General features: G+C 34.2%; 1 protein-coding gene across 1 annotated transcript; it reads left to right on the top strand.

The window, feature by feature from the left end:
• Window positions 1-4888: 4888 nt before the first annotated feature.
• On the top strand, window positions 4889-15129 carry NTS (neurotensin). The gene is made up of 4 exons (XM_060113926.1): window positions 4889-4961; window positions 6729-6790; window positions 12496-12720; window positions 14977-15129. The coding sequence occupies exons 1-4, from the start codon at window positions 4889-4891 to the stop codon at window positions 15127-15129; spliced, it is 513 nt and encodes a 170-aa protein (XP_059969909.1).
• Window positions 15130-15480: the final 351 nt, after the last annotated feature.

Genomic DNA, 15480 nt, shown 5'->3' with positions numbered 1-15480 from the left:
GGACATTTGGTTTACATTTACCTAACTCTCCAAGGACAGGATTATATGCATTTTGTGTGTAAGATAGTCTATGTGGGTGTGGGTCTGTGCATGCATATAACTGTCTGTATGTCTAGAAAATGGACCTTAATTGAACAGAAAAATCAATTGAGTTTACAAAGAGATTGGCATCATTGTTTGTTCAGATGAATCACAGTCACAGTTCCAAACCAGAGACTCATTTAGAGGAATGGAGTAAACGTGCAATTTATCCTAAGCACTCAACTGGTGAGTGCACATGATCCCAGGGTGCTTTCTTAAATATGTTTAATGTTGACTTCCCCAGTCAGGGAGGAAAAGAATGACTAGAAAAGTCTCAGAAAACTGACTTAAAGTCTCATATCAAATATTAAGATTAGTGATAACCAAAGAGTTTTTAGTAATTGAAATTAGAGATGTGGCTGAAAGGAATGTTACAAATGGAAACATGGAAAAACAAGTCACAAATTTAAAATAATCAGCTTTTCAATTCAATCTAGTGAATATGTATTGAGCACTTACAGTCTGTAAGCCTTGGAAGAAGAAGATATACAATGATGTGTGAGCATCCTTTCCTTCTAGAAGTTTACAGATGTAGGGGAGGAAAAATAATTTTCCCTCTGCCCTTCTAGGTTCTTGGTTGAGACCACACCACCATTGCCACCATAGTAACTGATTAACAGTTAAAAACAGAGTTTAGGGTTTCCCTGGTGGTGCAGTGGTTAAGAATCTGCCTGCCAATGCAGGGGACACGGGTTCGAGCCCTTGTCTGGGAAGATCCCACATGCCGTGGAGCAACTAAGCCCGTGAGCCACAACTACTGAGCCCACGTGCCACAACTACCGAAGCTCACACATCTAGAGCCCATGCTCTTCAACAAGAAAAGCCACCACAATGAGAAGCCTGTGCACCGTGACAAAGAGTAGCCCCCACTCACCGCAACTAGACAAAGCCCATGTACAGCAAGGAAGACCCAACGCAGCCAAAAATAAAAACAAACAAAGTACAGAAGTTTAATACCAGGTACCCTTCCTGTATCCATGGGAGATACCCGGGAAAACTGAGTGGTTCCCCAAAATGGTCCAACCCACCACCTTAAACACCATCTTTAGCTAAAGACAAAAGAAAGATTTTGGGGAGGGGCTTGGGGAAGGCCTGTTAATGGGAGATGATCAGGCAAAGCACAGTAAACCAGGGTATGGTTGTTACAGAGTCCGAGCCTTCTCCACTGAGGTGAGTTTTCAGAGATGTAGTCATCCTTTTCTTCCAGGTAGAGTATAGTGAGGGAGATACCCTTTCAAACAGAGATTCCCCTTATTAACGTAAAGGTCCCTTATAAAAGGGTAACTTCTACTCTGTTTTCAGAGCTTCTCTTGCCTTGGCTGTGTCTTAAAATAACCAGCTCAAGTAATCAATACGCCAAAGAGGCATGTTTTGGGGTGGCACCTTCTGCTCCTCTTCAGCTTACCACAGACGGCGAGCAGAAACTGGGAAGAGTAGAAGTAGATGAAACTTTTAGGATTCAAACTTGGCAAAGTTTACCTTGAATAGGCCTAAAATAGAATTTTTTAAAAATTAAAGATAAGTCAGAAAGTGAGAGGCAGAGCGGCCAAAGGGAAGAGGGAAGGCAGATTCCAGATGGTGGAAACACCATAGAGTACGTTTTCGGGATTACGGTATAAAAAGATTGGAGTGTCCAGGAAGCTGTATATAAGTGGGATGATGAAGCCTCCAAAAGTACAGGAAGAAATCACCTGAAACTGAAGACACACTATTTATCAAATAGCTTTTGAACTTTCCCATCTCCAAATTAAATATGTTTACAGACCACTCTTTCTAATTGCCAATCTTTCAGGCATCTCTGTTGATTTTTTTTTTTTTTTTTTTTTTTTTTTTTTTGCAGTACATGGGCCTCTCACTGTTGTGGCCTCTACCGTTGCGGAGCACAGGCTCCGGACACGCAGGCTCAGTGGCCATGGCTCACGGGCCCAGTCGCTCTGCAGCATGTGGGATCTTCCCGGACCAGGGCACGAACCCGTGTCCCCTACATCGGCAGGCGGACTCTCAACCACTGCGCCACCAGGGAAGCCCTCTGTTGATTTTTTAAAGTAATTAGCTAGCAAAAGTCTGATTTAAGTCACAGTAGAGGCTCAGAAATCTACCTACAGTAGAAATGTAACCTACAGGTACCCAGACAAACCTATTTAGATAGATAAAAAGATAAAACCTATTCAGAGTTAGCTGCTTCATGGTGACCGCAAGCTAGAAGGCCAACACGTGAAGATTGTCCAAGGGCAATGTTAAAACTCTTCGTTAGTATTTTAAGAGCTAAATAAAAATTAGAAGGATTTTAGGCATAAAGGCTTTAGAATAAAGATATTTCACCCATCTCCATAGAAAGGTGACTGAAATCCTGCATAAAAGGCATCATTGAAGTACTTCCTGAAATACGTTGAAAGGCAAATATCCACACATAACTTACTGTCTCTTAAAACAAACTGTTTAATTCGCTTTTCTATAGCTCGAAGACATTGGAGCTGAAAAGCAAAGGTGTAAGAGATGTTTTTAAAAATACCATTTAGAGGTCAGATAAAGTTTATCTATATCATAATTTTACCATAAAAGTTACATATCTTCTTTTTCTCCCAAAAGAAAATGTAGTGTATAGCATCTATCTGATTTTCAATCATTTGACATTTGCTAACACATTTCCCCCAATTCTTTCAGGCTTAGCATTTCTACATTGACAGCTAATGAAGTGATATATTTAAAACAAAAGGAATTCCCACTATTAATTCTCCCCCTTTCTTTATAATTAATTAAGAATAAATTTTGTCAACATTTCCCTGAGCTTCATGTATGAAAGAAATCAGTTGAGAAAAATAGGACTCACACTTTCTTTTTACCATTAGGCTGCTATCACACATTTTAAAAGATTATTCTTTGTATTTGCATGTCAAAAGCTCATAAAACAAGTAATTTAAATATCATGCAAAGAATATATAATTTCTTGACTTCTTCATTAAAGTGACTTTGAAAGGATTCTGTCACAAAGATGCTCTGATCATGAGAAGAAAGTAAGCATAATGCTCAGAATTCTGATGTGATCAGTCAAGTGAAAATAAAAAACTTTTTAAACATCTATTGCGCCCCCTAGTGGCAGAAAGGCAAAAATTGAGTACATATTTCAAATTTCTTTGCCAATTAATTACCCTTTACATATAAAACTTTCCTCAGGTGAGTCGTGTTCAATGCTGTGTGGTATGTAAGTCTGTAAAACAAACTAAAAGAAGTAAAAAATATCAGCCATTGTTAAATTCCTAAACATTAAGTTACATGAATGACTCCTTGCTATTTTAAATTATTATTACATGTTTGGAATTAGTCCCTCTTCTTAGGTGTAGGGTAAAATGGAGAAGTCAGTTCCATAGACATATACCATACGATATAAATCAACTCTCTTTAGAAATCATTCCAGACTTCTTTTCTCGATTGTTACTATCTGGTTGATATGTTTAAGAAGTGAACAAGTCTCAGACACATTTACCTTCAAATATTCACATTTCTAACAGCACCATCTTTTCCAGTCATGCCATGTATCCTGAAATACTTAATGCAAGAAGAAAACTTCACTCCAAAAGACATTTTGAGCAATTTTCTTTTGAGAACCCCAGAGAGGGAATGAGTGTCCTTGTAACTCATGAAATATGTGAAGATGCGGTCTTAAGAATGCGACTGGTGGACAGTGGTTATTTAAGATTGTCTCCGTTCCAGAAGTACAGTCTCATCTTTATCACTATCACAGGGGATGAAATCTGATGCAATGGCGAAAACCAGTGAAAAGGGGATTATAGACTGAATAGGATGGGGCAGCAAGAATGAACCTAAAGGAGCGGAGCGATGCAGACAGAAAATGAGGAAAATATCAGAAAACAGCAATAAGTGATACAACAATACGTATTTCTGCCTGCTAACACATAAATAAATTATAGTTGGGTTTTGTAAACATGAAATTGTCTTTCTAAGACACTCAACCATAAATCAGCATACATAATTCAGTCAATATTTCAGTTACTTAAAATAGACTTTTCAATTTGATAGGAAATAGTACCCTATTGCTTAGAGCTACTAGTCTCTTTTCTTAAAATTGATTCTCTCTCCTTTCTCTAAATTCTTTTGCTCAACCCAATGTTATAACTGATTTTCTGCTTATTTTCCACTTGCTTTCTTCTTCTAGCATGTATTGCCTAAGACCTTATCAGTCCTGAAACCACAAAACACTTGTTCAAAAGTATGCGTTATCAGAAAAGAATCCTGACTCTTTAAGAACTTCCAAATCTAAAGAATTACTGATTTTAGGCATTCATCCTGGAGATTTTGATTATATTAGAAATAACAGATCTCATGCTTCACGAAATCAAAATGACAACCTCTTTGAGTCAGAGAATAAGAGGAAATGGGGAAAGAATGGTACTGGAAGTCCTTTTCCAGTATGCTCTGTATGGAATTGCTTTTGAATGACTCCTGTGTGTCAGAAATCTGGAGCAGCAGTGGCAATTAGGGAAGATGTCGCTGTTACTGGAAGTTCAGAGTGGGGGAGAGGTGTCGGGGGGACAAAGAAGAAAGGGAGGAGGAAGTGGGGAGTGGAGGGGAGGGATGGAAATGAAGGGCACATCCTGAAGAGATAATCCCTGTACACTCATGACATCATCCCCTGCATATATATATATCTATAGATAGGGAATGGCCAAAGCATCTCTCATAGTTCAGTCACTTCCAAACTCAGCTGGAGGCAAGAGGAAGCACTAGAGAGCCCCCTTCAGCCTGTCTCTGACGTTTATGGACTGGGCTTGCTAGAAGGCTCAAGAAGATGATGGCAGGAATGAAAATCCAACTGGTGTGCATGATACTCCTGGCTTTCAGCTCCTGGAGTCTGTGCTCAGGTAAGCTCAGCTGCATTTCACAACTCCCTGAAGTGATTTCTTTTCCCATTTTTACGGTGTGTTGCCACTTAACGTTAATGTATCCAGGGAGAAGAGTTTCTCCCTTATTCTGAATTTCCTTTTTAGTGATTGAAGCTGGATATTTTCTTTCTCTGCTTTATGATTACAAGAACTGAAAGATATCTCTTTCCTTTTTAAATCTGCAAGGTAATAAAAGGGATTTCAATGAAACACTTCATGTTCCCCTTTGCAATGTAACCACTAGAAGAAAAAAAAAACGTGAAACTTAAATCAAGCTGGTCACTCTCTAATGAGAAGTACAGGAGTGGTGCCTGTCAAAGTGCAAACCCATAATTAAAACTGATTGCATTTGAAATGTTTTATCTCTTCCTCATCCACTCTCTTAGGACATGGTGGCTTCTCCCTCTCAAAAATTATTTTCTTAATTGTGTGTATATTAAGATAACAAAGTGAAAATGGATGTTTAATGAATAAATGAATAAAACATTATTTGTAGAAAATTATTTCTAGAAAAATACACAAAATACCAAGCTCTTTTAAGAATACATTTTATATAACTTTTCTGTGTGACAAATAGATGTATTATTAATTTGACTATTTTTTTGCATGTCATTTAAGTTGATACAGAATGTAACTGGAAAATTGTCATTCTTATATTGATAAAAATTATTTCCCTGTAGAGTATTTTGCATGTGATAATTAAGATGAAACCATACTTTGTCAAATATCTATCAATAGCTCACCTTGGAAATAAGATTTAAATTTAAAAAGTAATATGAAATATTATAGTGATTGCAATATGCTCTAATTAATGTTGGAAAATAATTGAATGATCACGTCAAGGTGGGAAAAAAAACGAGGGATAAATGCAGCAAAAAATATTTAGCCTGCTTTATACTGTTATATCATAAATATGACACTGAAATGTTTAATTCAAACTCCTGCTATGATTTATGAATTAACTCAGTATAGTGTTCTATAGCTTTATTTCTATTACCTTATAGGATTTTCTAAATTTTTTTTCTCTGTGAAATATTCATTATTGGAAACTGGAAAGAATATTCTAAAAAAAATCAGAAATCCATTTTCCACACTCTTGTACATGTATTGATGGACAAATCCACTTTTGCTTAAACAGTTTCCTTAATAGCCTGTGAAAAAATTGCTAAGTACACGTGATTCTAAATCCTTGTTTACAGTAGAGAAACAAATCTTTCAAAGTGTGTTTTGTAAAATAGCATCTCAAATTAAACAAATCTCAGTGTCTTTCTTATACTAAAATTATCAACAAGCAATTTCCTTTGTTTTTATCTTGAAAAAATGTCTTATACATACCTTTTCATTATGTTGTTTTTAAAATATCAATACGTATGTATTCTGTATATGTAAACTCTTTCCAGTAAAATTATCCAGCATATTTGATGAAATCTTTATTATATCATATAATCAGGGTCTTTTTTTAATAATGAGATTCAGTGATTAAACAACTCCAAATCATCAATAGCTCTCCTGGCATAAAATCATGTGTTTATTTTCTTAAAAGTGCTTCTATTATTCTATTCTGTTAGCCTAAAGTAAAACTATAATTGTTTTTTTCCAAATGTTATTCTAAGGAGAATGAATACATAGCAAAGACAATAAACTTCTAAGACAAAGTTTTTTGAGACTAATCTTAAATCTCTAGGTTATAATATAATTACACGATATGTGATTATACAGTAAACATGTGGTTTTGATTTTACTCAGATTCAGAAGAGGAAATGAAAGCGTTAGAAGCAGATTTATTGACCAATATGCATACATCAAAGGTAACTTTTTCTTTTTTTTTAAACCAAGGACTGAAAAACATATGAACTCTCATTATAAACATGGTGTCCTACTCCTATAGTAATAACTTCCCATTGAGACTGAAAAGTTCATTGGGAGACATTTCCTTTATGGGGAAACTTTTTCTTAAATTCAAAGGACTTAAGGATGTTGATGTGACAGGGAAAGAAGCTGTATTGATACTGTATAGTGTATCAATCACTATATTGCAAATTTAATTAAGTAGTCACATATTATTTATGTGGACATGCAAATGTATGTTTAAAACTCCTCTTTCCATTCCAGTCATATTGTGTATGATGAAAGGTATATTGGCTTCAAGATAAATACATAAATGAAAATTAAGTGATATTTTTGCCTTTCTTGTACTATTGGGGAGAGTGAAGTGGAGTTCCTAAATTAAGAATTAAAGTTCATGAAACCCATGAAAGAAATGTGGTAGAGAGTAAAGAGCAATAGACTGGCAAACAGAAGCCTTGAGATCTAATCCCACAGCTGTGACTTATGAACTATTTGATCTTAAGCAAGGGGGTTAGTTAACATTGCTTGCCTTTGTTTCCTTATTTTTAAAGGTTGGGTTTGGAGTTTATGATCTCCTAGACATTTACATTAAATCCACACCTGGATTTAAATTCTCCTCATAACAGAAGTGTCATTGGTACCTGCTTATTGTTTTTATTGAATCAGGTGAAACTTGGTACTGGACCTTATTATTCCTCTCTTGGGGTCTTGAAAGCAAGGTTTTTAGATTCCAGCCTGTACCTAGGAATAAAACTGAATAAGAATATACCCAATTACCACGCTAACACACAATCTTGATTTACCCGGAGTGAGTTAATCAGTGTGTATCTAAATGTAGAGTTAGAGAACAGGGTTCCCAACCAAAAGATGTTTCTCAAAGAAAAACATATCTTGAGGTGAGGCAGTCACCCGGTGCAATCACTGTTGTAATGCTGAGGACTCCACAGGCACTGTGGTAAGAAGGTAAATGCTCAGGACTCCTCCTGCCACCTCAGGCTTCTCTTCCCTAATTGGATGAGCATGTTCCAGGCGCAACAACCCCTAGCATAGAAGTAGAATTATGTTCAATAGTGGGTGTGAAGGGGTAATAGCCATCTCTGTGTGTGTATGAGAATGTGGGTCACTGTTATCTCAGAGCTAACAAAGACGTTTTCTACCATGGTCCTTAAAAGGCATTTGGGGAAAATTTAAGCACCTATATATTTCCACAATTGCCCAGATCTACAAAAGGTGAACACATTGAAACCAAATTCTACCATAATTTGGTGGGTTTCCTATCAAGAGTGATCAAATTTCATTTAGTCATTAAAACTCAGTGAACAAATATATTTAACCTTAAGATAACGGATCCTTTGTTCAATACTCAATCAGAATAGCAATGGCTATAATCACTTCAACTCATAAATAGGAAGACAAGAGAAGTCAATAGTCTGTTTTGAAAAATGGAACAGATGAGTATGCCTTAGTGTCTTGGTAGAGATTTTACCTCTATGATTTCAAGTTTATGTAGACAAATAAAGGTCCTAAATAATCTCCAAAATGTGATAATGGTGTGGGGATTGCCAGCTACTTTGCAAAAATGTGGGAGTAGAGGTTATGGTTCCTTCCCTGGCCAAGATGCTGCAAGGGAAAAACAATTTCAGTATATGAAGTGGTTTAGTTTTATTCTTAAGAGAAATACGTAGCAAAAGTATAGACAGAATAACATATACCACTTTCATTCAGTCATGGGATATATCTCTAAAACAGATCATGGAAGAAAAATTGAATCCCATTGCCTCCTTTTTTACTTGAAATAAGTAAAATACAGACTATGATGAGGAAGTACCCAGAAGCATAATTATCCCAATTTTGCTGCTAGGATGGGAACATAAAGCTCATTTCTTATTTTTTACAAAACTACTATCACTTATTTCTCTGTGATTCAATTAGTTTTTGGTGTGTGTAGTGTTCTATGCAAATGAAAATTCTAAACTTTTGACAATTTTAACCAAAATACTGTATCTAAAATTTTGAAAGAATAGTATTTGATATTGGTATAACTGCATTATTAAAAGCTTCAGAAAACTTCAGCTTTCTTCTTTCCACTCTAAAGGTAATTTCAAATTTAAAGTAAAACTATTTAGACATTGAAATACTAATGTAGAAATACTCTTAAGCAACAGAAGGCTAAGAGAGATTCCAAAGCTTGAAGAGAAGGGGAAGATAAAGAAATTAGTTCTCACAATACAATTCTCTTTATTACCAGTGGCAGTGCTTTGGTATAGTTTTATTAAGAAAGAGAACTTTGAAGAAAAGAATATGTTTTCTTTAGGCTCTCAAAAAGCTGCTGGAATGATGTAATTTTCTATGATCAAATTCAATGCCTTGAATACAGTAAGAGTTTAATAAATATTTATGTACTAACAATAAGAATCTAGGATTTATTACTAGCCCTTACCTTTTGTATTCAGCTGTAAGAACTTCAGGGCTCCACCACAGGTGACTCCATTTTTACTTAGGTGAAATACTTGAATTCACCATGAATTCACCAATTCACCAATTCAAATGCTTGTAATACATTTGAGTTGAGTGTATTATAGATAGTGACCATTAGTAATATAGATTAGGTCCCATTTAATTAAGGAAACCAAAATTTGACCAGGATCTTATTCAGTATTAGGAGTTTAATCAAATAATGCTAAGTAAGAACCACAAATATTCTTGTTTTCCTCATTTAAAAGCAAGAGAAGACAATATTCTAAATTTCTTATCTATAGGCTTAGGTCTATTATAGACATTTATGTAAAATAATTTAATAAATAAGAATGTTTATTGTTAAAGAAAATTATTCATGACACTTGTTAAAGATAGCAAGGAAGACTTTATTCAAGAGGAACTATGGTTTTGCAAAGATCAGGCTCAACTCCAAATACAGCAAGGACAAGTGTGGATTTACAGCTAAGGAAAAGTGTTGAGGTGGATCATTGTATGGAAAATTACTGAGGAAACACTAAATCTAGTAGGACTCTTGCTAGACAACTCAATAGAATCCTAGGATGATCAGGTATCAACGGTGGGGCATTTTTACTAACTTGACTCAGAAGGATTCTTGCTAAAACTGGACTAAGTAGACCAAGGACAGAGCCCAAGGTCGAGACCTCGTCAAGAAGAGGGCTCAGAGGATCCTAACTCAGATTTCATCAAAGACAGAGTCTTTGTCATTTTCTTGAGTGAACTATTTAAACCCTATAAGAAATGTTCTTAAATATATGTCTATTTAGACATCCTATGGTCAAAAGTACCCTCTCTGCGGTGCTTCCAAAGTATGACAGGGGCTAAGGTGATATTAAATAGTATTATACTAGTGAGTTATGTAGTGACTGTTTTAACTGGCAGAAGAGAACAAAGAACTTTAGAACAAAGAAGAGAACAAAATGCTTTACTCAGTTTCCTCATCCAAAAAAATAATCAGACAACACAAGTCCCGACAGATACTTTATGAATAAAGCATTATATGGTCAATTAGTTTGGGGAGCGTTGGTTATTATATTAGCACCGTTGAAAAGTTACAATGAATATTTGCAAGTAAAAAGCTCTGGGGATATCTAAATTCAAGAAGCCTTTAAATTTCCTTTAAACTTCCTTTAAACTCAAGTTTTCCAGTTCACTTGACAGTGGAACACCTTTTTAAAAACAGTGAGTACAGAGCTAGTGTTCTAAGGAAAACACTCAATCAGATGATCTCTAAAGAGCTTTCCGAATGTAAAATTGTAGAATCCCATTAATTGGCAAGACATAGGTGTTGCTGCCACACAGTGGAGCATGCTGCCTCTAAGTTTCCCATAGCAGAAAAATTCAAGAACAGGCTGATAATCACATTCGAAGGGCATAGTTGAATGTATTTCCAAACTGGTTGAAAACATTATAGTGAATATTTTTGTACTCACAGATTTGCATGTCTCTAAGGTAAAATCTTAATCGAAGGGTATGCACATTTACAATTTTAATACATATTGCCAAAACACCTTTCAAGAAATTATACCAATATATACTCAGACCAACAAATATTTAGAAGAGAAAGTGTCTATTTCTCCATATCCTCATAAGTACATCAAGTGTACTTATACTTTTTAGGGTCTTCTGATCTGATAGTAGCCAAGTTGAACGTCATTCCACATATTTCTGTTCCATATTTCTTCTTTGATAGCGATTCTGTGACTTGTCTGCTCCTATTATTTATCTGAGGTTTAACACTTTTTAAGTGTTTTTTTTTTTTAATCAGGGCATTTACTAGTTTCTTTTGGAAGAGCTCCACCTGTGTTAAGTATATTAACATTTTGTGGCAGCTTTTACAGTATGTCTTGCTTTTGATTTTAGTCCAGGCTGTTAATTTTTGAGAGATAATTTACACATTTCTGTATGTAAAATTATCTTTTCCTTTATGGATTCTGGTTTGGATATTTGCTTAACAATATTTTTCCAAATTTATAAAATAAATTCTATATATTTACATATTTTTATTTTTACTCATATTTAACCCATCTGGATATTGTTAGACTATAATATGTCAATAAAAGTTATAACTAGATCTAAATCCAGATTTCCCCATAGCCAACTGTCCCAAGGACTTCAAATGCAAACTTTGCTATACGCTCTTCAATCATATTTACTTGGATCAAATTTTGGACATTATATTCTCCTTTGTTGAGTTTTATATTTATGCTTGCTCTATTAATTCACTCTTACTATCTTGGTAAAGTCCTTCCTCATTACCTTTTTATTTTTCTAAGTCTTCTTAGTTCTCACATATTCATACTTCCAAATTAACTTCATAATTGTTTTGCTACACTCCCTCCTCTAAACTTCCAGTCTCCCCATATTTTCCAAATTGGAACTTTGATTTGGAATTGCATTGCATTTGGAGAATAATTCAGAGAGAATTGACACCAATAAAATTGATACTAATATTTTTGAATCTTCTTATCACAGCTTTGTGGTCATTCAAAAAAATTTTTTTATGTTCTTTAGAAAAAATGTATGCTTTTCTTCATCTGTGCCCTTTGAGATGCTTGTTAAGTTTTATAAGTTATTTCACACTTAGTTTCTCCAAAAATTGGCAAATGAGAAAGTTGTTAATTATGGTAATAATGGTTTCAGACAAGATCTTATTAGAAAAGGATATTTTAGAAAATATTATAATTTTCAAATAACTAAATTGATCAGCTGTGATGTTACCTGTGACAACTATTAATGTATGGAATAGATTCATGGTCTCACACTACTGTAATTATCCAAATCTATTAGTATCACCTTGGCCACTGTTCCATTAGACACTAAACTGAAGTGTAATAAGGAGAGAGTAATATTTTTAATATTTTCACCTGTGATGTATACGTATATATTTATGTATTTCTACTTACTGTAATTTCTATTTTCTTTCTTGCTTTGCTCGTGTATGTGTGTGTTTATGTGTATTAACTTTATTGCATTTGGTAAATAGAGGATATGAAGTATTGACACTATTCAACTTTGTGATATGAAGTTACTAATTAATAACAGTGTTTTTATTTGGCTAGACTAACAATTAGATCTTAAAAGGTAATGGCTTAGCACAATAGAAATTTATTTCTAACTCTTACAACACAAATTTTAATTGCATTAACTATTTCTTTCTACATTTCAGATCAGTAAAGCAAGTGTTCCCTCTTGGAAAATGAGCCTGCTGAATGTTTGCAGTCTTATAAATAACATGAATAGCCAAGCCGAGGAAACAGGAGAGTTTCCTGAGGAGGAGCTTATTACAAAAAGGAAATTTCCAACTACCTTAGATGGCTTTAGCTTGGAAGCAATGCTGACAATATACCAGCTCCGAAAAATCTGTCACAGCAGGGCCTTTCAACACTGGGAGGTAAACAAAACCAAAATATGAATATGATTGTGGTTATACTAGTTAACTCTCATTTGTACTGATTTTTTTAATCCTGATCATTATCATAACAGGAAGAATTACAAATATTAAGGAAGAATAAACCATGTGTTGAGGTTAACATTCCTTCAGATCTTCAAAGAGTCCTGCAAATACTTGGAGTTTAGTGAAATATCTTTTCTTTGGTCTTAAAAGGGGGATCTGTCTTAGGGCAGATTTGATACATATGCTTTTATTGTGGATGGCATGGTTAGGCAGTTTTTGGTGCTGGTGGTGGCATGCCTAAGAAATTTAGGAAACTCAAAATGTTTTCTTAGAAACACATAAGTCATGTGTGTTTATTTATAAACAAACACAACACAAAAGGTTCCAGTTTTATTTGAATTTATTAGGCAAATAAAACCAGAATGATAAGGATATATACATATTTCTATTTTAATTGAATGTGTGGATTGTGGATTTCAATCATCCTCAGAAGCTAAACGAGGTCCACTATGGCTAGTACAGCCAAATTTAATTACCCAGAACTACCACAAAGGACTGGATAAATCAGTTCTATTAAATATTACACTGGTGACTCACCACCTTCGGTTTGGAAATTTTTGGAAGAGAAAAGAGAAATGAAAATGCTTTAAGAAAAAATAAGAAGAAAATTATAAAATTTTCCCGACAAGGGAAATATTTCTTTCAGATTAACCCCTAAGAGAAATTTGCTTCATGTTTCACATTCTGAGCTTATACCAACACTGGGAATCTGAGGGTCTGAGGATGCCTTTCCTGCTAATATAACAATCTCTATAACACGCTGTCACAGAGATATCCTGTGGAAAAGAGGAAATGAAATGCAGAACTTCTAGTGTTTATTCTAACTTGTAAACAAAATGATATTTTCCAGATTAAAAAAAAAAAGCTAGTTTTAATTTTTCTTGCTGGACTGTTTATCCCTTAATTCCAATTCCAGCTAAATGATTTTCTCTTTAAAATATTACATCAATAAAACTTGAAAAATACTAATTTTAACATAGGGAAATATCAATTATGTGCTGTTTATCCAGGAAAAAAAATAAACCTTCAATAAACTATAATACAGACAAATCAGGTGCACATAAGATTAAAACTTTTGCTATTTTAAATGTTGAGTGATTTAAAATAAAATGATAGTATTATTCAGAGTGTAGTACAATTACAGACTACGTGCACAGAGAAACAAAAGATTAAGAAACTAGATTGTCTGACAGTAGCTGTTTTTCCTTCTATGAAATTGAACAGCTGTGGTTGAAATAAAGTACTTGTGATACGATTCAATGCATACGGATTATGATTAAAAACTTACTCTCCTGTCAGTATTAGTTATAGTCACCCCAAAGTTTAGAAGACATTCACAGATATGAATACAGTTCTTACCTTAAGCATTGATTTTTAAAAAAATTTTGTGTAAATCATGTGCAAAACTCTGGAAAGAGTTTCTAAATATTTTATGCCAGTGGACCATTTGAATCAGAACAGTACTATCAGAAAAAGTATTTGGAACTAATTTTAGAATGCAGCATATTTGATGAGGTATTAGACAAGATTCTACATAGAGATTAACTCCCTTGAGTTTTTGAATGTGAACTTGCTTTTAATGCTTAACTATTAAGCAGCACAATCTAAAGATCTTTACCTTTTAAACAGAGCTTTCACATATGTTAATTTCTACAACAGCTGAGCAAGTAAGCATAACGAGCATTCCTCTCTCTTTGACTGAGAAATAGATCTTTAGAATGGCTTTCAAGTCAAATCAGTAATTAACTTAATTGAATATAAAATTCTATTGATCTTCGAGGCCAAACCTGGTTTACTAGATTCAAAACTTTGTATTTGTTGTGAGTTATGATATATTTCCATCTTTTGGTCTACCATAAATTAAAGAAAAATGCTCAAAATTATATTAAGTGTGTTCCTTCATTTGGAGGTATTAATATATGGCCTTGACAAATATAGAAAACAAATTTTAAAGGCTGGCCTGTTGAACTAAGAGCACTGAACAGAGAATCAGAAAAATCATGTTCTCATCCTATCTCAGCCACTTGATAGCCACCTGTTCTTGGGCAAAACATTTAATTGTTTTGAACCTCATACATCTCATCCACATATATCTTACTGTCTGAATAGCAAATGAGATAAAATGTAGACAAATACTCTGAAATGGAAGACCTTTTGCATGTAGGTTTCATTCATATTCGGTCTATCTTGCAGTTGATTCAGGAAGAGGTTCTTGATACTGGAAATGATAAAAATGAAAAGGAAGAAGTTATAAAGAGAAAAATTCCTTACATTCTGAAACGGCAGCTGTATGAGAATAAACCCAGAAGACCCTACATACTCAAAAGAGGTTCTTACTACTACTGAGAGGATATTTTATTTACATGTGATTGTGATTTACCATCCTTTAATTAAATATCAAATTATATTTGTGTGGAAATATGACAGAACACAATTATTTTGTCTCTGCTACAATTGTGGTTTATTAGATGTGATTTTTCTGCATTAGTATAAATTGGACTAAAGGTTTTCAAATAAATCTAGATCTTGAGCATGATGTGTTGTGTATAACTGGAGTAGATATTAATTAAGTCATATATAAAATGTTTTGTCATTTTGCAAAGCACTTAATGGGTTGTTGAAACAGTCAAAATGTTTGACATTCTAAACCAAATTATAAGAGATTAGAACAGAGTCTTATGGAAAAGTCTAGCTTAC

This window comes from Mesoplodon densirostris, chromosome 11, assembly GCF_025265405.1.
Source record: "Mesoplodon densirostris isolate mMesDen1 chromosome 11, mMesDen1 primary haplotype, whole genome shotgun sequence".
Classification (NCBI taxonomy): Eukaryota; Metazoa; Chordata; class Mammalia; order Artiodactyla; family Ziphiidae; genus Mesoplodon; species Mesoplodon densirostris.
This window is presented reverse-complemented; position numbering and strand designations above follow the sequence as displayed.

Bases quoted from the DNA above. Each gene is read 5' to 3' on its own strand.
- NTS (XM_060113926.1), top strand. From the start codon at position 4,889: ATGATGGCAGGAATGAAAATCCAACTGGTGTGCATGATACTCCTGGCT. The intron at 6,791-12,495 runs GTAACTTTTTCT...TCTACATTTCAG, and splicing joins CCAATATGCATACATCAAAG to ATCAGTAAAGCAAGTGTTCC. The intron at 12,721-14,976 runs GTAAACAAAACC...TCTATCTTGCAG, and splicing joins GGGCCTTTCAACACTGGGAG to TTGATTCAGGAAGAGGTTCT.